The 24,289-nt window shown below is 38.5% G+C and overlaps 2 protein-coding genes across 2 annotated transcripts; one reads left to right on the top strand and one right to left on the bottom strand.

Annotated features, from left to right (window-relative positions):
• The first annotated feature begins 339 nt into the window (after positions 1 to 339).
• On the top strand, positions 340 to 7,240 carry wasa (WASP actin nucleation promoting factor a). The gene is made up of 11 exons (XM_056773277.1): positions 340 to 709; positions 2,571 to 2,711; positions 2,932 to 3,018; positions 4,387 to 4,483; positions 4,597 to 4,629; positions 4,734 to 4,769; positions 4,953 to 5,118; positions 5,195 to 5,373; positions 5,459 to 6,366; positions 6,871 to 6,979; positions 7,056 to 7,240. The coding sequence occupies exons 1-11, from the start codon at positions 608 to 610 to the stop codon at positions 7,106 to 7,108; spliced, it is 1,911 nt and encodes a 636-aa protein (XP_056629255.1). The 5' UTR covers positions 340 to 607; the 3' UTR covers positions 7,109 to 7,240.
• A 236-nt stretch (positions 7,241 to 7,476) lies between these two features.
• Positions 7,477 to 23,206, bottom strand: sema3ga (sema domain, immunoglobulin domain (Ig), short basic domain, secreted, (semaphorin) 3Ga). The gene is made up of 18 exons (XM_056773261.1): positions 22,667 to 23,206; positions 19,538 to 19,659; positions 13,741 to 13,901; positions 13,532 to 13,594; positions 13,293 to 13,412; positions 13,101 to 13,194; positions 12,696 to 12,815; positions 12,435 to 12,580; positions 12,233 to 12,347; positions 11,539 to 11,608; positions 11,184 to 11,328; positions 10,873 to 11,095; positions 10,672 to 10,760; positions 10,536 to 10,577; positions 10,243 to 10,400; positions 9,346 to 9,413; positions 8,881 to 9,008; positions 7,477 to 8,708 (listed from the first exon to the last, which is right to left on the bottom strand). Exons 2-18 carry the CDS (start codon positions 19,638 to 19,640, stop codon positions 8,313 to 8,315), a joined length of 2,241 nt encoding a protein of 746 aa, XP_056629239.1. The 5' UTR covers positions 19,641 to 19,659; positions 22,667 to 23,206; the 3' UTR covers positions 7,477 to 8,312.
• Between the last annotated feature and the right edge of the window lie 1,083 nt (positions 23,207 to 24,289).

The raw sequence follows: 24,289 nt of genomic DNA on the forward strand, positions 1-24,289 counted from the left end.
TTTTAAGAGGTACATGGTCTTGCAGGATTTTTTAATCAAACCCATGATCTGGTATCTTGTATAATAGCTCAAACAGAAACATTTAGCTTATGAGAGCAGCTTGCATTACGTTGCCAGTATATTTTGAGCCCACTCAACTGTTCTTCTTTCAAAATGTCACTGATGCTTCCTCAGTTATTGTTTTGTTTTCTTCTACAATTGTTATTAGATGTTAGAGAACCTGAGACAGATACTGACCGACACAAGTTGAAATTTTCTGCAGTTGTGTAGTTGTAGACAGTATGAGTGGTTTGATGGTTTGACTATTGCAATAGGGGCGGACCTAAGGGGACTTCCGCTCAAAGCAACATGAACATACAGCAGCATGTCACGCTGACAACAAGGCAACAGAATGAAAATAGAAAAGAAAAAAAAAGTGTGGTTGTCCATTTCCTGTGAAAACCTTTTGTCTGCTGATGGTGCGACTAAGAACTAGGAAGAGAAACTCGATGCTTGCCATTCAGTCAAGTCATCTGTAGATCACCGGAGATCTCTCGTTATTTTTCTCCGCGGCGTTGTCTATCTTCGAGTGTAACTTTTGAAAGATTTGATCTGTGCATTAGAGGCCATGAAGCGAGGAAATAAGAAAGGTCAGGAGATTACAGGCAGCTCTCTGCTCAGTCCACTGGAGAATGAGAAGCTGGAGGATCTGCTGGGCAGGAGGTGTCAGGTAGGTTCAGGGGGGCAGTGGGAGCAGGTCGAAGGAGGATGGGTGAAATTCACAATTTTAACTCTGAAAAGGTTAAAAAGGCCTAAACGCATGCTACTGAAATTTTATTCTGTTCACTTAACTGTAAGTACTGTATCATCGGGTCTTTTGTGAATTTACAAGCAAAATGAAAATAATTAGACATGTAAATGGATATAATATTATACAAAATTGGATGTACAAATGCTTTTATTTAGAAAAATTTCAAAAAATATTACAAATTAAAAGACGGTTTAAGTGAAACGTTTGATTAAAAATAGTTTTAGTATTTCGTATATTTTGACATAATATTGAGATGATCATCCGGGTTATGATCTGAATATAGGTCTCTGTCAGTTGGTTTTCCCCTAATTTGCCTCGAATAAAGAAGTACAACGTTGAAGTTTTTGGACACCACTTTTCTTTACTGTCTTTGAACTCACCCCCTTTTGCCATTTAAAGTGATAGCTCATCCAAAAATGTAACATTTGCTCATTATTTACTCACTCTCATGTCATTCCAAACCTGTAGGACTTTCGGCGGAACACAAAACATGTTATTTTGCAGAACGTGGTATCCAAACAGCTCTTGTCCCCATTGACTTCCATTGTATGGACACAAAAAACAGAGACATTGTTTTACCATTATATCTTCTGTTCTATAGAAGAAAGAGCGATATTAGTATTGAACAACGTGATGGGGGAATAAAATGATATCAAATTTTCATTTTTGGGTAAACTACCCCTTTAAGATTTTTCTTCCAATTGACTGACGTGGAAAAAGGCCACGTCAAATAATATTGTGTGAACAGTGTGTTCTTCTCTAAAACATATTATAAAACGGTCAGTTCTGGTCCTTGATTCCGTTTGGTTGAGCCGAGTTCTAAGCCGTTATAAAATACCCCGATTTAATATCCCTGACTGCATTACAGAGCCTAAATATCACATTTTTTATGAAACCTTGCTATGCATATGGAATAATCGTTTTATATAAGCAATAAGCCCTGCGAAGCAGTGGGTTACAAGTGCATTTTATAACAGCTAATGGGGTTTAAGGCATGCTTCAAGTTTTGCCACCACAGCCGTTGCTATTAAAAGATGCATTTTAACCCTCTGTTTATTGAGGCTTATTGCTTTGATTTATTCAAATAATCCAGCCACATGTAAGACAACCTATAGCTAAAGAAAGGTGAAGGTAAACCAGTCAGCATGGCTACTGTAAGTGTTTCTCGCTTCTATTTTGAGTTGTATATTTCTGCTTCCTTATGTCATTTTTCTTTGAGACTTTCAGGACTGGATCCCGCTGTCTGGTGCCTGTTTTCTTAATATTGACACTAATGTTTATTTATCTGATGCTTTAATCTAAAGCAACTGCCGAAGTTTAACACCCGACATACAGATATCTGTTCGCCTTAAGTCTACTGATTACACGATTGCATAATTTTAACTGCGTATTCCACAAAAACACACACATTTTAGTCCTGTGCTGTACACCGAACAGTAAAGAAACAGCCATTTTGTGTCTGTTCGAGGGGCTGCTTGGCTGCACAGTGAAAGTTATGTGATTAAAGGAAGACAAGGTGTGAAGTTGTCCGTCACATGCAGCTTGAGCTGTGATCACAGAGGGGTTTGAGAGGGGAAGTTGCTTAAAGGCATTTCCTGTCACAGTCTAATAGACATCCCTCACAAACTTAAATCTGCTAGCTTTAACTCAACGCTTGAACACCAAAGAATGGACTTTGAATACGCGATGAGCGCTCTTTAGGTTAAAATTTGAACCATACATGTTCCATACATCATCACGCATCATTGGTTACTTCTCTTATTTTTGGTTTTGTCCCCAGTCTTTGTCTTCTGCTGTTGTGCAGCTGCTCATGGCCCTGCCGAGCGACCCGATCTGCTGGACCCCACAGCAATCTGGAGTGGTTTGTTTCGTGAAGGACAGCCCTCTGCGCTCATTTTTTATTCGCCTCTATGACCTCAAGGTTCAAACAACAATTTTTATAACTTGTTATATTTTAACTTGAATCATTATTGCACATTATGTGGGCATGAAAATAAAACCCTTGACACAAAAAATATCATGTCAGCATTTATTGTGAATTGTGTATTTATATATGTACAGACTAGAAAATAATGAGTATTCTATCTATTTTCCATGTAGTTCTGCAAACTCTTGACCTCAGATCTGTTTCTTCCCCTCAGGCAGAGAAGCTGGTCTGGGAACAGGAAATATATAATCAACTTATGTATCAAAGGGCCAAACCATTTTTTCACACTTTTCCTGGAGATGTGAGTATTTCTTTATATTTTGTACATGGAAAAAAGGATTGATTCCACATGTGCCTCTAATGCTTAGCTACTATCATTTGGTTTAGTGGTTTTTGACATATGCCCACAAAACCAAATACTAACATGTTGTCTTGTGTTGGAGAAGTTTTTATTTCTCTTTCCTGTTATTTGACTGTAGTGATAGAACTTCCTCATTTCGCTACAACCAGAATGTCTGCCATTTCATCTTCATTTTTGATAATACAACTGTTGATTTAATGCAAGTGTCTTAAATGTCTTTAAATAATTGTATGCATTTACTATTCGTCATTTCATTGTCCTCGGTTTGGTGCTGTTTTGTATGTCAAATATTTATTTTGCAATCCACTAACTTTGAAGACACCCCTCCCCTTCAGTCCGCATTGCTGATAGACAGATATATTCAGAGAGACGTTTATGCTTTTGTGCGATACTGATTATTTTTTTACACAAATGAAAACTTTGCCGACACTTTTATTTACAGTATGCATTTGTTTAGAACAGCCACAGAGCAATGCATTCTGGATAGCGAATAAAATAAAGCCTATTCATGCATAATGAGGCATTGTGGATACCCAGTTTAGCCCCTGATCGTTCAAGATTTTTTCAAATTTATTTTTTATTACATAATCTATCATATTTTTTACCCTGGATCACAAAACCATCTTAAGTGGCACTGGAACATTTTTAGTAAAAGACAAAAATACATTGTATTGGTCGAAATTATCGATTTTTATTTTATGCCAAAAATCATTAGGATATTAAGTAAAGATCATGTTCCTTGAAGATATTTCGGACATTTCCTACCTAAAATATATAAAAACTTAATTTTTGTGAATGGGTGGCCTGCCACAGTGCCCCTGATTAATAATTTAAAGGCAATTTTCTCAATATTTAGATTTTTCTGGACTCCTGAGTTTTAAACGGTTGTATCTCAGCCAGATATTGTCTTATTCTAACAACTCATACATCAGTAGAAAGCTTATTAATGCAGCTTTCAGATTGTGTAAGATCTCAATTTCGAAAAATGTACCCATAAGACTGGTTTTGTTGTCCATGGTCACATTTTATTTAAATCCCTTGACAGACTTTATCAGAAGCACAGTCATTCTGATGCGTGAGCAAATATAGATCCAGAAATATGTAACTTAGTTTCATTTATTAATTTTATGATCTTTCAATATGAACTTTTTTGCACATTTTAATTTAAATTGAGATTACGTTTTTTCCGGTAAAAAAAAAACGTATATATATAAATGATCTAATACTATCCTCTACTTTACTATGGATTCCTCAGTGCATTTAGTTTTGTGTCGTGGCTTGAAATAAAGATATTTCATCTCTCCCCAGGATTGCCAAGTGGGGTTAAATTTTGCAGATGTTACTGAGGCTGAATGTTTCTTTTCTGTCGTGGAGGAAAAGATCAGCCAGAGAAACTGTCGCTTTGGTATTCAGAAATAAATGTTCTCGTGTTTTCTTTGTTTGTCTGTCAAAGCACTTTAATACTTTAAACTACTTAAATCCCAGCTATGCATAACGTTTCCCTTTTAAAACTTTCAGAGAAACATCAGAGAAAAGGATCTGATTCTAGAGGTGAGTGATATCTAACAACACCACCTTCATTCAGTATCAGTTGGTTATTTTCAGTCCGAATGAAGTGCATGTTGCAAATCAATGAAATATTTTTATATTCTTAGATCGTGGATCATTCCCACCACTTCCTCCACCTAATGGTTAGTCGGGTCACTTTTAACAATGGAATTGTGCTTGTCTGGTGATAACCGAAGTGTACTAGTCATGTGGCCATTCAACCAAACTTTTGTTCTGCAAACAAACTCAACTTTTTCTGTCCTGTGCTGTTATAAAGCAGCATTTATCGGTTTGCAGAATAAATGCAGTTTGTCTTTTAATGACAGGCTTTGGCACACCTACCACACCTACCATGACTCCAACGGTGCCTATCAATGTCCCAAACCGAATCGCTCCTACCAAATCAAAAAAAGAGAAGAAAGAAAAGGAAAAGAAAAAGAAGAAAGGACCTAAATTTATTAAGGGGGATATTGGAGCACCCAGTGGTTTCACGTGAGTCCTTACAGTGGCCTTTGAGATCCTGTTTTACAAACCTCTTTTAAATGGTTTTATTCCGTATTGACTTTAGGCATGTTACTCACCTTGGCATGGGTGGCAACACCATGGACCCAGACCTGAAGAAACTTCTATCCTGCGCTGGGATCAGCGACGCAGATTTGGACGATTCTGAAACCTCTCAACTTATCTATGATGTCATTGAACGCTCAGGTGGAATGGAGGCTGTTAAAAAAGAAGTGAACCAGCAGGGTAAATATTTTCATGTACCCGGATCAAAATCACACATTTGTTTCATCCTGTTCAACTTCAAGCTAACAGTTCACGATTTGTTTAGAGACCACTCACCCTCCAGGACACCAAGGTCATCGAGGTTCTCTCCCCCAAGTGCCTGCTGGGTTCTCCACTGCCCCCCATCCCTCTCAAGGTCGATCCCTACCACCTGTCCCAGGTCAGAGCTCTTTTCCATCGTCCACACGTGGTTCCATTCCGCCTACTCCTTCAAGAGGTCACACCGGGAATCCACCAGCAGTTCCATCACCGCAAGCCCCGGAGTCGCGGGGTGCACGGTCTGCAACGCTAGGTCCCCTACCTCCCGTTCCTGGGGGAGGCCGGAACGGGCCCTTGCCTCAGCCCCCAGGGCTGCGCAGTGCACCCTTACCCCCACCACCCAAAGGTAGGACAGAATCTCTCCCTCCACCTCCAGGCCAACGTAGAGAGTCTTTAACTCCAGTTCAAGGAAGAAAATCTGTACCTCAAGTGGCTGATAGGAGAGGTAGCACTGTGCGACCCGCTGCTCCATCTATTCCGCCGATGCCCCCGGGAGTGAGGAGCGGACCTGTACCCCCACCTTCAAGAGACAGTAGTGGATATTTGGCAACTCCACCAGAGTTTGACATGTCATTACCCCCTCCACCATCTGATTTTTTCCCTCCACCACCCTTTGAGTCGTTTCCCCCTCCTTCACCTGACGACTTTGTTGACGCACCTCCATCTCATCCCAAGTTTCCTCCAAGGAGCAATCAGCAGAATTACACTCCTCCTCCTCCTCCTCCAACCTCAGCCAAACCCAGTTCAGGTGGTGCACCTCCACCACCACCTCCACCTCCTCCGGCTGCCCTGCCTCCAGTGAACTTCGGAAGCAACACTTCTTCATCTGGAAGAACGGCTACGCCTCCTTCAGAATCAAGTGGTGGTAGAGGGGCTTTACTTACACAGATACAAGGAGGGCTGAAACTCAAAAAGGTGAGTTGATTGTTAAACAATTTTGTTGGGGTATTTCCCAACTTCCCAGTGGGAAATGTGACATCAGAGGGAGTCTTCTGATATATATTTTTCTGATAATTTAGAGAGTATGTGAAGGCAATATTAGTCATACTGTGGAAGGCATAAATGGTTCCTCATATCACTGTGAAGAATCTTCCGTAGAGTCTGAATGTATAAAACTGAAAGATGTTGCTGTTTGTAGCTATCAAAATAAAAGCCTTCACTGTAAAAAAAACGATGTGCTCAGTATTTCTGTTAAGAAATTTTTACTTTTAACTAATTTTAACACATTTAACTATTTTTCAAGTTAAATAGTTAGTTATAATAATTAAAATTCAAGTGATTCTTGAAATCAATTTGGTTCAACTTAATATTTAAAGTCACAATGAAAAGGAAGTTGCTTTGAGTCAAGGACACTTTTACATTGTACTTATAATATGTAGCAATTGTTTGCTTAATGCTTCATGTAATTTCTCTTCACAGGTATCCGCCAACGCTGAACCTCCTTCACCTGCACCGGATTCAGGAGAGGGAATAGTTGGAGCTCTCATGATGGTCATGCAAAAGCGAAGTAAAGCCATCCACTCCTCAGGTAAATATGGTGCTTTCTTTTATGCATTTTCCTTACATTTTCAAAAATGTTTACTAACTTTTACCATGTCTTGTAGATGACGACGATGAATTTGATGATGAATTTGATGACGAGGAAGAGTGGGATTAAGGCTGAAATGTTCAACTTCGAATGTATCTGGGCAGCTTTACATATTTAAAGAACACAAGAAGAAGAACTGTCTCTGTGTTCTACACAGCAGCAGCACGGAAGGTTATGAAATAAAGCAGCGCCAGGAAACTGCTCAGGGAGAAGTCACTGTGAATTATATGATTGCTTGCTGAAATGTACAGTACACTTTACATGACACTGTCTTATTAAAATGTACAATTTGTCACTAGATGTTTTATTAAGTACAGTAAACATTCTCATTTGAGTGTGATTTACAAATGAGTCTACCTTTCTCAAATTCTGCGTATTTATTCATTTTTTTCTGACAACATCTAGTAGCAAGACAGCACATTTGAATTCACAACTGGGCTATTTGACATTTCCTTTAAAAAAGGACACAAATGTGCAAAGTTTAAAGATGTTTCCAGTGTTAGATAAAATCAGAGTGGGTCTTCATGACCATTTGTTTATGTATTTGTAATGTGATTGCTCAACCCAAAGTATGATACTAACAGCACAGCATACAATCATTTCTTAAACAGTGTCAGTCATTTTAAATGCATTGAAATAAATACAACAGCAACGCAACATATCAATCATGCAAAAATGCCCTCCACCCTGTACGCAGCATCCCAACGAGGCTCGTCCCATAAAAATATTTACAACTTCAAATAAATATACATTACAAATGGTTAGAAACAGCCACAGTCGCAGGACATGAAGGACGGTAGTGCTCTTGCAAATGTTTAATGCCGTTACTAACCCATCAAAAATCCATATATATTACATTTAAACAAACACATATATTACTTTCAATTTCATAATCCAGATGGAACATCAGAAATTGCACAGGCCCAATGACTGAGTGAGTTAACAATATATTAGCTAGCTTTGTTTTTGCAAACAGGATAATATAAAGTAAAGCTTGTCAGGTCATATCCTCTTTAAAGGTGCTTTGTTTTGTTGACTTTTATTTTTAGGGTAAAGTGTTAATGTTACTACTTATACTTATCTCAGTTAACGCGTGGTATAAGTAAGCTGTATGTTAGTTCTCCCGCAAAATGTAAACTGGCACTAAGCGTGTGACATTAGCTCAACCAATGGTGTGAGTTTGGGGCCGGGCTGTCATTTTATCAAGTGAATGCCGTAACAATACATACATAAATGAACAAGGGAATGATGAAATTATAGCTCTCTTTTACTCTCACCCTCCACCAGCTTTCTGTTCCTCTGTGTGTCTACGACTTGTGCGTTTAGGAAAGTAATCCTGCAAGCTCCCCGCGGCTGTCAGCTGCTCCCAGTAAGACTGGCAGTATTGTTGAATCAGACGCAGTTCAGGCTCGAGGAGATTCGCTGGGGTGGGAGGTACAGGTTCCTGTTGGTGGTGTTTGTGATGACTCCTTGTTGCCTCCTCGTTTTCATCGGGGGTGGTCAGAGCTATCGCTATGTCCCTGTCTAAAATGCGTAAGGAGACGCGAGCCAGCGTGTGTTTGAAGTTATTTTCTGTGGCCAAGCAGTGGTAGAGGCCTCCGTCGGCTTTTGTGAGAGATTTGATCAGAATGCCATGTGGAGTCTTGAGAACTTCCCCTTCTCGATTCAGCTGTGAGGGTAGAAAACAAGACGTTAGCTGATTCGCTACGCCTTTGTATGGCTTTTGGCTAGTAGGAACGAAACACAAAACTCTTACTGTAGTTCACTTGGTTTAGCATGAGTTTACTTTCAAACTTATAGTATTGAAACATCTTAGAAGGCATAGTAAGTTGTGATCATACCATTTTTCGTCTTCCCTCTTTTTGGTAAAGCCATTTGATGGTGGCTTGTGGAGAGCGTGGTGAGCACTCCAGAAACGTGCTGCTGCCCTCCACACCAAACTGAACTTTCTCTTTTAGTCTCCTTTCCACTAATGGACACAAGAGACTTGAGTTACATGTTGTCTGTGTTTGCATGCACGTATATTTGATTGACACCATTTAATATTGGATCATGAAATTGATTGGTTAATGAAAAACTGTCTCTAAATGACAGGTAAAATGGAAGATGTTGGTGAAACGTTAATTCAAATGCAGGGCAAAAGATTATATTCTGATTATATTTACTATATTATGATATGATAATATTTACTATTTTGATTTACCTGCACTATTTAAAAAAGGATGTAAACAGGGTACATTGACTGTCTTGATCAAAAAAATGTGTTCAATAAGGATGAAAAATCACATTGTATTTCTTGTTGTTACCTTTGGCATTGTATCCCCGGCACTGACGCAAAGGGTCACCATGCTTTACATCCTGCCTTCTGCTTCTCCTTAAATTAGATTATGAAACATTACTCAACATCACACTGTGCAGTCTTACGAAAACTTCCTCTACAAACTCATCTATTGATTGTGTTCCAAATGTATACAACCGTGGGAAAAAGAGATTCTAATTCAACATTTTACTTAATTTACTTTTAATAGGTATATGTTAAGGTCAAATTATCATTTTGTTTAATTCTGTGAACTACTAACACTATTTTTCCCCAAAATTTCAAATCAAAATATTGTTTCTATTATAAAAAGTGTATAAAAAGTGTTTCACATAAAAAGTGATCTGCCTTTTTTTTAGATCTCAAATAATGAAGTTCATATTCACTTTTCACTTTAAGCAATACAACTGTAATATCTGTACATGTATTTAGGAAAAGTCCTATTTTTTATGTGATGACCTGGATTTGTATCACAGATTTCATGTGTCTTGGCATTCTGTCAGTCTTTCATATTGCTGTTGGATGACATAAAGAGCCCGCATAGCTCACGTGATCACCTTGTAGCAGCTCTATACAAGTGGCGCTGGGGATGGAGGAGGGTTTCTGAAAAGTGCTGCACTGCTACAACAATCACTAGCAAAGATATAAACGTAGAGCAGCAAGCTCATTGGCTGCTGATACTGAAGGAACCAATCAGCTGCGCAGTGTAATAAAGTTATTACGTCACATTGGTTTAGACTTTAGGACTGCGCCATCTAGAGTTTCATGCCAGAACTTTCTCTGTCACATACAAGATATTTATTGTTATATTCTAGTGTCTTCAAAGTAACCACCATTTAGCTGGATTTAAATAGATCTATTAGTGTTAGATAGTCTTTTTTTTTACCTTTTGGTGGCTTGTGTAAAGGCAGAGCAGTTGTCTCCATCCCAGGCACAGTATGGGTCTCTGGCCAGGCAGCAGTCTGAACAGGCCTTCCCATACACCCCACAGCGATGCAAAGACATTTGGGTAAGACCGACCTCTGAAGATGCATACAGTTGTTGCTGCAGAGAAAGAAAAAGCAACTGTGTTGGATTGTATGTTTGCAATTGGTTATTTTGTATCGCTGTTTTATAGCTGGAAGACAAAATCTATATATTTTAATAACATTTCAGAGCTATATATTTTTTTATTCTTACCCTTTTGGCAGATATGTGCATAGTTTTAACAGGAGCAGGTGTCTGTAGAGAAGGAATACAAAATATTAAATGTATAAAAAAACATTAACCTATTCAGGTCTTTGATATTTTTGATAATTATGTTTTATTTATTTACCCTGAAAACTTCCACTTCCTCTAAAGTGAGCTCTTCCATTGTGGTGGGATCCTTGGGCAGGACTATCACTTTTTGGACTGTACCACGATCTGTGAAGGGAGAGATTCATTTTAACACTGCAATTCATTCAAACACTGACACATATTTAAAAGTGATGAAAAGTTCACAGCAGAAAGAGATTGAAACTGATCTGAACATTACCTGTTCCCAGAAAGAGAACCTCATAGCGGCCATCCACTGCATCCACCTGGTCCACCGCAATAGTAGTAAAGCGGTAGTCCACACCTGAGCGCACCACCAGAGGGCGCTTGTGAATGGGATACACAGGATGGTACATAAGGGGGTGCGCACGAATGAAGTTTACCGCTTCATCCGAGAACTCTTTTGTGGACTGAAGACCTGGTGTGAATGTACCTCCAGGACACTTATGCGGAAATAATAGACAATCAAAATTAAGTGTTAATGTAAGTTTGACGACTTTTTAGAAATAAATTCAGTCAAGATAAACTCACCGTTCCAGGCCTTGGATAAGGAATCTTTCCTGTATACATTGTCCATTGGTAGTTGTGTCCGTGTTTATGGGCGAATGGGCCATTAAAGACATTTCTGATGTCTGCCATGGAGTACACACACACTGCTGAACCTTTAAACACAGAGCTAAGACAAAAAAATAAACATCCACCGATGAGTAAAATCATTATACAGAAACAGCAAAACATCTTCTAAAATTCCACAACCAAAAAGTGAGAAGATATATGAACCGTGTACATATAAATAAATAGGGATAAAAAAGTGAATGCAAGAGGAGCAAAAACATTTTTTTTTATCTGTTCATTTGAGGAAATGAATGAAAAAGCAGGTATGTACCCAGAAGTCGAGAAGACGGCATAGACCACAGGGTTTTTTTCATCCTGGGTGGGTTGGATAAACACGTCCCCTGAAGCAGAAGAGAAAAGCAATGCAAAAGTTGGTCAATGATGAGTTTTCAAGCAACATTTGCAATGCATTCATTCGCAGTGATACTGAGCATACATACATAAATTTAAAGAGATACTTTACCCAAAACTTAAAATTCTGTCATCACTCACTCTCAGATTGTTCCAAACCTGTATTAATTTCTTTGTTCTTCCGAACACACAGGAAGACATTTGGAGGAATGTCAAATCCAACCCATTGACTTTATTTTCCCTACTGTGGCAGTAAACAAGGGATGAGATCTGACATTCTTCCAAATACATTCCTGTGTGTTCGGCAGAACAAAGAAATGTATACAGGTTTGGAACAATCTGAGAGTGAGAAAATGATTTTTGATTTTTACTTAAAGGTCTGAATATAGTAAACCCATGCAGCCATTCTTTCATATAATTGTAGTAGATAAGTAATGGACAATGTTGTAGATTAAGTTTGGTACTTGGAAGTTTTGCATAGATATTGTATATACTTGTTTGAAAATCGATAAGACAGACAGATAAAACCTACAATAGCTAACACTAGTTGCGTTTATCTTAATAAATGTGTTTATCTTAATAAAAATGACCATAAAAAAGGAAACATTGCTCACTCAGTTCATCAAAGAAAGTTTCCACTCCATCGTCTCCCATTACAGAGCACACCAGTCTGGCCTTCAAAAACGTTGTCCATTTGTTTACCAGAGACTTCTGACCACCCTCATCATTCTGTCAATACACAGGATACAAACACAAACTGTTTATCAACTGAATTTCCTCCGTTCCGGATGTGATGTGCAGCCGGATGTTTCTCACCAGGCACACACGGCCCACTCTGGCAACCACACTTGGACTCGCTCCACTCCCAGCATCCAGACTCTTCTCTCGGAAGAAGAAATAGAGTTTGTCATCGTTCCTCTCTGAGCTGTCAGGAATCTGTTGCATCCGAACAAATACAGGTTCTAGAAAATAAACAGAAATAATATTCGTCAGGAACTAATTTACTTGACCAAATATTTATTTTCAGTCTAATTAGAATTACATCTGCCAATGGAAATGTGAAGAGAAGTTATTTACCATTGAGCCATTTAGAGTCGTACTGTTCAGATCTCACAGCTGGCCGGCTCCCCATGGTCCTAAAGATGCCCGGATCGGTGCTCATGAAGTCCACGGCTGCCCCGGCGTAAAGATTTCCATCTAGATGGAGAAGAGGTGGTATAAAAATGAACTGTTTGTTTATTTTTCAAAATCATGTTTTTTTATTGTGCATTCCAATTAATATAAATAAAACTGCAGATGGTTTGTTTTTATTCAAGCCATAATAACTAAACAATACAACTAACGAACCCAATAAAAACATGATAACATAATAAAAAACATGTTTTTTTTCTTATTTTGGAACCGAACTCTTCATATATATGAAGAAACTACAAAACTACATATAGAATATATGACATGGCATTTTAATTTATAGGTGCTTACTAATCAGAACTGCAACATTGTCCTGATTTGGATCATAAGAGCATTTTCCCTTTCCAGAGTCCATATAACCAGGAACCAGCCTGAAGAGGTAGTCCTGTTGAGTTTTGAAGAAAGCACAAAAGAATATTAGTGATGCACAGAGCAATGCAGTTAATGCAAGCACATTATAATTGTTTGTATACATGTGTGTACCTCAGCTCTCCAGCCTCTGTTGATGAAGGTGCAGATGGGTTTATAAGCCCCTGTGCCACACGTGTACAGGTGAGTTCTGTTCCACGGCTCAATCAGACGCACAAAGTTTGCACACTCTCCCTGCAAAGCACAGCAAAAACAAATCCCTGTTGGATGTATATTGTAAACTCCTATGCTCTCTAAGTGTTTCGGTAACCACTAATTTAATAAACTGATGAAAAGACCTCATGTAAACTCACATGACTGCCTTTTCCAGTCATCTGACATTCTCCTTTTCTCTGAGCCGGAGCCGGCCAGTGGATCTACAGACATAAAACACCCACCACGCTATGAGAAGAATTCACTGACACTTTCATTCCACTGCGGTCATCGGTCAATCACATTTTGGGTTTTAACACAAGATTTGTATTATGTATTTAATTGTGTTGAACAATGAATCAACCCTTACTATGAGAGGCTCTTTATTGATGTTCTGCATGTCCAGAGAGACTAAATACTCGCGGCTGCCCAGATAGAGACGACCCTGGTCTTGATCCACATGAAGGATCCGGTAATCGCTGGTGTTGAAGGAGAAACTGAACGGTCTTATGGTGCGAGTGTCCATAAGTTCTGGGAAAAAAATACAAAAGAGAACAAGTCATATAATCGTGAATGCCGTGCATCTAACTTCAACCTAGGAACTTGTCTTCACAGCAATGCAACACCGTAAAAAACCTTAGAGCCTGTACTACTAACAAGCTTAAGTTTCTTGTTATCAAAAGCAACTAGATAACAGCTGATGTGTCTGTGTTACAACCAATATTGGCTGATTTTAGATTATTGGCCGCTTTTATAATAATATACAAATATTTGAAATGATATCCCATAATATTTGGACAGATGTTTAATCTTTTAGGAGTATTTAAGCATTAATGCATGAGTGTAAAGCACTGAAAAATATTTTTTTTAATATTTTCAGAGAGGGGCGTGTCTCTTAAAAGGAGGCGGTCGATCAGAAGAAATTTTAAATGTGAATCCTAACACTAAATCACTTTTTGTACGTGATTGCAGTGTATAACACTTTTTGGTGATAAAGAACAAAAATCCCTAAAACATTATTAAAACTGTTTTATGATGTTACACCCTTTAGCGAGCAAACCGTTTCCCGTCTCTGCAGAAGCGTAAATAAATAATCATCGACTACACGCTTATGCGTATTGTTTGTTCTTACTTTTGGTACAGTATTCAAATCTTCCAACGACCTCTGAAATGTGAAATTCTCTGGAGAACTGAACTAACACATGTACTAAACTAAAGAACTACATTTTTTTTTATCTCTAGACCAAAAGGGGGCGTTCACGACTCTCTGCTGTTCACCTAATGTCACATCGCACTCATACGGGGTAAACAAAGCTCTATGGACACAGTCTACAGTATTTAGATGAAATTTTAAAAATTAAAAATCGTGTTGTGGGCAGCCCCTCCTCAGTGAGTTCTCCTCGAAGCTGGAAATGAGCATCCAGGAAGCGTGAGTCGGAGGCTCGTGGGAGCATTTTGCACTTAACACAGTTCCAGAAACATTTCCTGAGTGCTGGAAAACACTTTCAAGTGTGGGCGAAATATTCAGTGTAAATCAGGTTAAAATGTTTAGTTCACTTCTGATAAAATGAACAGTTTAATAAGACAGTACTGTAGGCTGACACTGGTCTTCAAAGAATTGACCCATGATGCAAGAAGTGCAGTTAATGTTGTGTAAATGTTTAACAGTTTAGACTCTAGAGTCATGAAATATGTTAGCATTTTTTTACAGGCATGACTAAGAAAAGTCAACAACAAATAACAAAGAACCCAAGAGAAAGACTGTTTGCCAATAAAAATGTTGTTTATTTTAATCAAACCCATGTTATGCGTGTTCTTTTTCCTATGTTTTACAGTAAGTAACAGCACTTGAAAATAGGAAGGTCAGTAAATATAATAAAAGAGATTTGAGTACATTAAGGAAAAGTAAAAGGTGCCTCATCTACATGAGTAGATTTAAAAAACAACCAAAACCAAACACATAAACGATCAATTGCTTTTCTTTTCCTCAGACTATTCTCAGAACTTCAGTTTGGCAGGGTATGATTTAACAGTCGAATTTAAGGATTAAAGTTCATAAAAATGCAGGTGGAAGATTAAAGGCTCATTCATCCACATCGTGATCTAGTAACTCGCTATGCCTTCTTTTTAAACAGGATGTGGGTCTGGATTGTTATAAAACCATACTGATTATGATTAGATGTTTGATTAATAGATAGTCATTACATCCATTTATAAAATAAATAATTTGCCTAGAAACAAAACTTAAAGTCCTCTCTGTAATTCAAAGTTTTTTTGTAACACCTTTTTGTGACCCACAACACAGTTTGATATTGTGTGCTTAATTCTAAGTCATCTGATGCAATATTACTGTAGATCAGATGAGTCAGTGTATATCAAGCAGAAATAAATGAAAGATTGCGTTACGATCTTGAGTCATTTTCATTGTGTCCGATGAGCTTTTGAGGCCTGAATATTTCAAGCGCTGACCCAGAGGGTGGCGTTTGCTCTAAATGTTCTGAACATTCACATGTAGATAAATACAGTCTCACTGTGAGAGCATATTGAAGCCATTCACATTACAAAGTGTGTCTGCCTTAAATGCACACTTCAGCAAAAAAACACCCGATCACAGTTTTGTTATACGAAAAAGTGCATCATGCGGCTGCCTAGCATCTTTTCTACTCCACAGAAGAAGAAAATCATTGGAACAACATTCAATTTTCAAGTGAACTCTTCTATTAGAACTTGTTTTATAAAATGACATATGAAGGATGCTCTGCCAGTCCAAATGAATGAGCTTAATCACCCCTCATTCATATGGATGTGTACACACCCATGGAAACATTTAGGTACAGGAAATGTGGGCATTTGGTGACGACTTGAATGTTCTAACAGCGTATTTATGTTGGAGTATGTGTTTACAGGATGCTATGGAGAGGGTGCTAAAATAACCTTATGATCGGATATCTGTTAGAGACGGAACAGGGTGGGCAAAAGGGGAAGGGTTTGTGTACAATCCAGTTTCCCTGTCTTTCCTTTACCGTCAGGAAAGAACACAGGTCACGCCATGGCTGCCAGACCTGCTGTGGACCAAAGTGGAGACGGCCCAGGGTTGAATTGAATCAGGGACAAGAGACACTGGTACAAAGGTGAGTCACGTCAAGTGATGCAACATCCTACCGGAATTGTTCTTTGGAAGCCTTTGTTGTGTTTTGGAAAATTCAACAGGGACAATAAGAAGAGTAACAATACATTTTAGCATAGTAACCTTTATTTGAGTTAATACTATAAATAATATTTTATTTTTATATAATTTTTCTGATTATTTACATTTATTAATTTAACATGCTATTACTATAGGGGCTTGGAAATAAGAGACCATTACATATATTTTTCATAAAATAGCTATAAGATTATCTGACTATAATTTCAGATTGAAATATTTTATCTGAACATTGATCTGAATTTAAATTATATGACTTTTTTAGGGTTTACATTTTTATTCTGTAAAAGCAATATAAGGATAAACATGAAATTTCCATTTCAGAGCAATTTAAGCATTTTATTTAATGTGGACTGAAGCCAATGACATGCTTATGTTGAATGATATTGAAATAAAAACTAATTTGGGTATTAGAGCCCATGGCGCTCCTACATATAGTGCAATTGCACTTCCCGTGACGTATGTTTGATTCCCGTCTCGAGGTCCAGATGCTTTTCCATTCTCTCAACCCTGTCCTTTCCAGTCCTGCATACTGTGCTATACAATAAAAATAGCACAAAAAAATATATTTTAAAAAGGGATTTTCAGAACTACCGTACTAATTGTGTAGTATATCGTTCAGTATGTGCACTGTGCATAGTTTTCTGTATGCATATTATCTAAATTCGCCAAAAAGTGTAGTATCCAAGTGGGACACAATGCATATTCATATTAGGGAAACGTCTACATTGTAGAATATCAAGTTCCTCTTTTGCAGTTTCTGCCAGTTCCTTGCTATGTTCTCATAGTCTCCACTTGGGTACACTTTCTAGAGTTACACAAAGACCTTCCCTCTTCGGCAGGCGCCTCCAAAACAAAGACCATCCCAGTGGCAAACAAAGAACAATCCATCTCGGATAACAGCAAAAAAATGGAGAGCCAAACAAGACAAGTGGATTTTTCCGTCCAACTATTCTTGATGTCGAGAAGAGGGCGGGGCTGGGGGAGGAGGGGCGGCGGGTTTGATAGCAGAGGGATGATCTTTCCTGGCGTGTACATTGATCGCAGTTCAGGAGAATGTGACCGCAGAAATGAACTGGATCAGAGCCAAGGCCATCCGGAGTTTCAACGGAATTACAGCAATGGGTGATGAAAGAAAAGACAAAGCTGACAATAACCAGTTATATCCCAACTACTGAAGGCATATAATTTAACCCAGTCATCTTTTCAATGAGATTTTATCAAGACACAAGCATGAGGAATTTGAGCCACGGGCGATGAGCAATATGAAACATGAGGTGATTGATATAGGAAACAGCGTTTATTTCTCATGAATCCCGGTAATCACATTATGAATTTCCTTCAAGGCACCTTCGACCCAGATCATGATTGGATTGTTTGTGAAGAACAGGGAGGTCAATTGAATTCTCCTAATATTGTGAGTCGCGGGGAATTGGGGCATCAAACATGATTGCCTTATTTGAGATGTGTGGCCCGGTACACACCGGTACTGACCTATTCCTCTCTCAATGTAGCAGGCAAGTTTAAAAAAAATTAGAAGATCATCTATTTATTGGTAATGTGGCAATGATACTATGGCTAATGAACGACAAAAACATTATTGTTAGACATTATGATCAGACCATGTCACATTCTTTCTATTTGTATTCTATGCATCAAGTTATCACAAAGTAAATAGGCCTACCAAAAGTGAAGTATTTAATAACAACAGCATGAAGATGTACTTTGTAAATTCTTGGAAAAAGGAATTGTCGAAAAATACTGCTTAATAACTTGGATGTTCAATGAAGAAGCCACAATGATAATTTTGAGTATTTCTCTATGAAGGTCAAAGTTACCGTACCATGGCAAGGAATGAGGCCACAAAGAAATTAACAAGCTAAAATCGTGGGACTTATAGTCCGGCTGGCACAACACAAACAATTCCAAAATGTTTGTTTGTATTGTGTTATGGGTCTCTTTATTTTCTGGTTCACCGTTTCTTGCGATCACAAAGCACTTTCCAAACAGCGCTGTGCAGGGTTATAATAGCGCACATATGAGAGAAGGACTCCTCTGTCATCTTTGGGGTGATGATTATGCAGCATAGTATTCACCACTCCACTTTCATGTTATTCAATTGAAATGTAAGACGGGAGAGTTCCTCTTATCTGATTCACACATTTAATTTCTGTTTACATACCGGTGTGTTGTTAAGCAGACCCTTTTTCTACCTGCCAGAGTTTTTTGAATTAGAGGGCTGTGTGTGTGTGTTTGTGTGTGTGTGTGTGTGTTTGTATGCGCAAGATGATTTCATGTATTTGAATCAAAGATGGGTGACTGTTAGCTTAACATTGACAATGACTGTAATTGTATAAAACGACTTGGATTCAGAGCTCTTATATGATTTTAAGATGTACAATTATCAAGAGAATGCTGGGAATATCCCAAAACTGCATAAAAACACAAGTTCTGTGTCAGCTCCTCTTTTTACTTTTTGTGATGTCTCTGCAGTTTGTTAAATAAAAGAAAAAAAGTAGGAATTTAATCTTTAGCACCTCAAACTAAGTTTATTTAGTGATCATTATTCACTAAACTGACTGCAATAATTTAACCCCCAAATTTCATTTTATATCCGATGGCTCACTATCTGATTCTAAAATTCATGTAAAATTTATGAAATCGAGATAAATAAGAAATATTACTATTAGCATTGAATCTATTTGAAACAATAAACAATGTAAAGGATTTGCTGGGTCTTGGAATATTCTGCATACCCCACCTCAAACTTAATGACAACATCCACCATTTGTTTTCAGCCAAGAAAAGCTTTGACTGAAAGGAATCTCTGCATACATTTGTGTGTGTGTGCGTGTTTGTGTGTGTGTGTGTGTTTGGAAATGTAGGTGTTTGCATAGAACAAATAAAGAGACAGAATGTTTGAGAATGCATAGACAAGTAATGAACAAAAGTTTGTGCTTACCTTTAAACGCCAGGTGCACTCTGGGAGCGGGCCGATGTGTCCCAGCCACGTCAAACACAAACAAAGCCCACAGCAAAAAGAGTCTAGCTTCCATAATTTCCATATTTTTCAGGAAACGTTTGCTAACACAAATGAAAGAAACCCATAAGTTAATAAAATCAAAGATCTCTTTAATATCTCGCTTATATTTCCTGTATATGAAAGATCCAGATTATATTATCTGTACAATCTACATTCATTTCCAAGGTCCTTACTTTGTAGTATTTTAATAGTTTCTATATTTATTGCTCTTAAACATTTAAAGAGAAACATCTGAGGACATACTAAAGATGAGAAAAAAGTGGCTAAAGTCATCACAGTTTAAGACAAAGAAAGAGGCTGAAATGACAAAGGACGACAGAAAAAAGGAGAGTTCCAGAAAAGAAAGATACACAAAGACAGAGTTTGATTTACACAGGCAGTGAAATGAACAAATACAAACATGCATGACTACAACTCAACGGTCTCTTGTCATTTTTACTACAATGTCATATATTTAGCCTCCAGTTTGAATGGCCGGGCAAAGCCCTGCCTGTCACACCTTCTCCCACAACCCCCCCATAAAAAGCCAGTTTCAGTCCTGCATCAGGGGGCCAGCATTTACGGTACATTGTGTCAATTTTATTTTAAGAAAAACAGGTGCTGTTAATCGTCTTCAATCACCCTGAGCAACTGCGTGGATTGATTTGAGAGTTAACAGATTAAGCTGCGGTTTGTAACCTGTGTACTGGTTTAGGGGAGGAGGGTTGGAATGATAGAAACCAGTGATTATGAAAAAGAGCTTAGAAATGCCATGTGCCTGGGAAAAGCTGAAGGTGGCAAATCACCCCCAAGCTGCAGCAAAGCCCCGTCACGTTGCTCACTGTTAGAACCTGAAACATCTCGCTGGAGTCCCGGCGGCAACTGCTGCCTCTTTTAGACCTGTTTCCATCAGTTACTGATCCTAGGCTCCTGGTTATGACATCATCCGCTTGTCAGTGATGCATGTGGGTGATGTCATCGCAGCAGACCCTCGCATTTGGGGGATTTGCAAGTCCACGAGTTCTTTAGGCACGAGACCCGTGATTAAAACAGCTTATATGGGGACAGACGCCAGCTTGCGTTTTGATTTGTATTTACAGGCACTGCACCTGTGTAGCCTGTGTGTTGGCTAAAGTTAACTTTCGGCTGTTTGTGTGCTTTGGTTCTAGTACATGTGGAGGCAAAAGTTTTGACACTAGGCAACTCATTAAATCCTTTTCCACAAACTCATACACGCACACACACACTCAACACACAAGCCCAGGTCCGGTCTCTGCCAGCTGTCACTGGTTCAAATTCATATTCAAAGCACATCTAGAGGCTTGTCCAGGAATGTACTACATGTCCAAACTGCATGATGACACAAAGAGAGATAGAAGGAGAATGAGCTTGTAGATTGTCTGAAAAAGTTGGTAACTGAGAGATGAGAGAAAGAGGAGATTGTAATCTCTATATGTTCATGTAGATGTGTATCATGGACCTAGAAGACAGACTGGGATCAAAGCTGTCTGCGTTTGAATTGGGAGCCACGAGAGCAAAGAGATGTTTGTCTGTGAGAAAAAAACGACAAATAACTGATATCATGTTCCAACTGAAAGCCTCTTGTTTTCTGATTCTGAATGCAAAAGTTCTCTGATGTTTTTAGAGTGTTTCATTGGCTCTTGACGAGTCTTGCATACTGAGCAAGATCAGATCTGTCCCATGTCTTCTTTTCCTCAGATGTTCAGCATCAGTCACTCGGGCGTTTTTACATGTTGGTTCTGGCACTGGTTGGAGGGGAAAGTAAGGAACACACACCCACGCATGTGCTGGTTTCACTAGGACAACTCAAGAAGCAGTGATCTTCAATCATGAACCCTTAACCTGCCCCTTAATTTAACCCTTACACAAACCTCCTATAATCATCAAATGAACATAAATAGGGGACCACTTCAAATGTCCGTTCCAGCTGTTTCATATGTGAAGCCACAACTCCCTCTCTCTCAAACACACACACACAGCTATCCAAACAGACAGACAGATAAATATGTTGACATTTTGTAAATCACTGTATGCGTTACCCATCTTCAACACATTGAACTGCACACCTTACAACACACACTTTGGTAAAGCTTTCCTGTGGCTCAGTGGTAAGAGCAAGGTCGCGGGTTCGATCCCAGGCAATTGCACATACTTAGAAAACAAAATGTATAGGAAAATGCAATGCAATGTACATCTATGCCAAATGCATTAATGTAAAAGACCTCATTTTCTTAACGTTTGTGTATAAAAAGCATCCCTTTTTCTCCCTTAAAAAAACAAAGCACTAAAGATTTGCTGTTTTTAATACTGAATATAAACAGGTGTAAAATGTTATTCTTTCATGTTAGCATGTATTATGTATTAGTTCTTCTCTACCGAATGGCCAGTATATGAATTATAGATGTTCAAGCGCAATCTATGACGTCCATTAAATCCAATCCCTGCGCGCCCGTTTTCCCCCGTTTTGTTACTGACAAAATGACAAAGTATCATCTCTCTCTTTTTATACAAATAGTGTATACAAATGACAGAAGTTAAGAAAATGAGTAGGTCTATAAAACAATCAAATAAACAAATAGAACATTATAGTTAATGTGTGCACAAATAGGCTAGAACAAATTATGGTAGTGAAATAGTGAAAAATGCCAACATTGCCAACATGGTTAGTAGCTAAATTACGTAACGTTAGCATGTAGTTTTCCTCATAATATTTTATAAATACATATACAATGTGTATAAATATACTGTTTTAATTTACAATGTTATTTCTACAAACAAGGTTTCATTGTTAAATGAAATGTCAGCTAACATTAACTAACGTATTTTTATGCAAAATGTAAACCACTTAACTACAGGATGACAATTCCGCATGCTAACGCAAAATTACAGCTCACGTGCCCTACGGTATTGTCACCATAAAACACACAACTCTATAGGCTACCCTAAATCCTATTTAGCTAAAAATGCCCTCCCTAAATATATATATATCTCTGACCTATATATAAAGTTGAATTATAATACACTTTAATAAAAAAACTGTATATTCACCTCGTTCGCTGATCGTCTCTCGGTGTAGTTGGTACTTCCACGCGCAGGTGAGATGTTATCCTCACATTCCTTCACGTCTCTCAAAACACAGCGCTCGTGCTTTAAAACAGAAAGCCGTCCAAAAGCTTCTCATTAAAAACGTAAGAGCTTTTACAGCTCTAGTCTTTTGAATTCACTCTTTTTGGGGCGTGCCAGTGATTCGGAAAAGTCGGGGATAAAAAGTTGCGGTTTGCGCACGCGATTCCTGTATTCCGGTCAGATATTTCTCAAGTTCTTATCTGGGCAGCTCAAGAGATAAAATGCAACACTTTTCGTGACAATATCTCCCGCATTTACAACTTCGAATACAAAACAGAAAACGTCAGCAACTACCGTCTTGTCACGAGAGCAAAACGCCGCACGTATACGTGTTGAAGGTCTGCGGTTTATTGTGTGTTGTTGCGGCAGGTGTTTAGTTTATTCTGCCGGTCCAGCCCCCTTTGTATTGGTCCCTGTGACAAGAAATGATGAACACTTGAATGCAGTTATTCAAGTGCATGATACCACGTTGATTATTCGCATTTGATGATGAATTTTGTTTTTTTAGATATGTGTATTTCATCCTCCCCCCTCCCTCTCTCTCTCCTTCTCTCTCTCTCTCTCTCTCTCTCTCTCTCTCTCTCTCTCTCTCTCTCTCTCTCTCTCTCTCTCTCTTACTGTTTTTTGACAAGCTGTGATTTGCTTTGGTGAAGATTATTATCAGCAGTAACTCAATAGAAGGTATAAAGTCTTTTTTACTAACCACTACGACTTAAGTGAAAAGTTGACAGTTGTTACAAAGTTTTATTGAGAAAAGCCACTTTTCTTATTCCTCCTGAAGTTATTTTGCTTCTCACGGCATGACCTACTACAACTGGAACTAAATGGAACCGAGGGGGTGCGTTGGGTGAAAGGACATTCTCTTCGACACAAAAGGCCCGTGGTATGTGTTCTTTTTTTTAAGAGCCTCCGCAACTTTTTAGGATGCCAGTTCTCAACCTAAAACTGCATGTATTGAAAACAGTTTTTTGATAAGGACTGCTCTCAGACCAAGGGCGTCTAATAGGTTTTACCGTTTCTTTTATTTTTATTATTATAAAGGTTATCTGTGTTTCATGACATACCGCAATGTGCCCTTTGCTTGTACAGCTGCGGATGTGGAGGTGGTTTCTTGTCTCTCTGTCTCTTTGTGGGAGGCATCCTTTATTCTCCTCTGAGAGGAAGTGACTCAAGAAAGCATTAAGTTCAGGTTTCCGTGTGATTTTTCACCCACAATGTAATAAGCCCCACCAGTTGAACCATCCTCCATTCAGCCAAAATTCTCCCACGTCAGAGACGCTTTGGCCAATATGTTTTGCCACCAAATTTACGCAACGCCAGTGAAACAATGAAAACTTTAAGAGCAAATGTGCAGTAAAACCTCTGACTAATCCTACAATGATGTAACAAAATAATGAACATTAAAGAGGAGTAAATGTGATGGAAAATGAGTCCATGGGTTAGATTCGGGCACATCTTTCTTAAATTCAAATACAGGTGACCTTTGTATATTGTCTGAGCATGCAAGTTATAGATTTCCATTTGTCACTAATTGTGAGTGGCCTA

The sequence above is a fragment of the Triplophysa dalaica genome, chromosome 18, assembly GCF_015846415.1.
Source record: "Triplophysa dalaica isolate WHDGS20190420 chromosome 18, ASM1584641v1, whole genome shotgun sequence".
Classification (NCBI taxonomy): domain Eukaryota; kingdom Metazoa; phylum Chordata; class Actinopteri; order Cypriniformes; family Nemacheilidae; genus Triplophysa; species Triplophysa dalaica.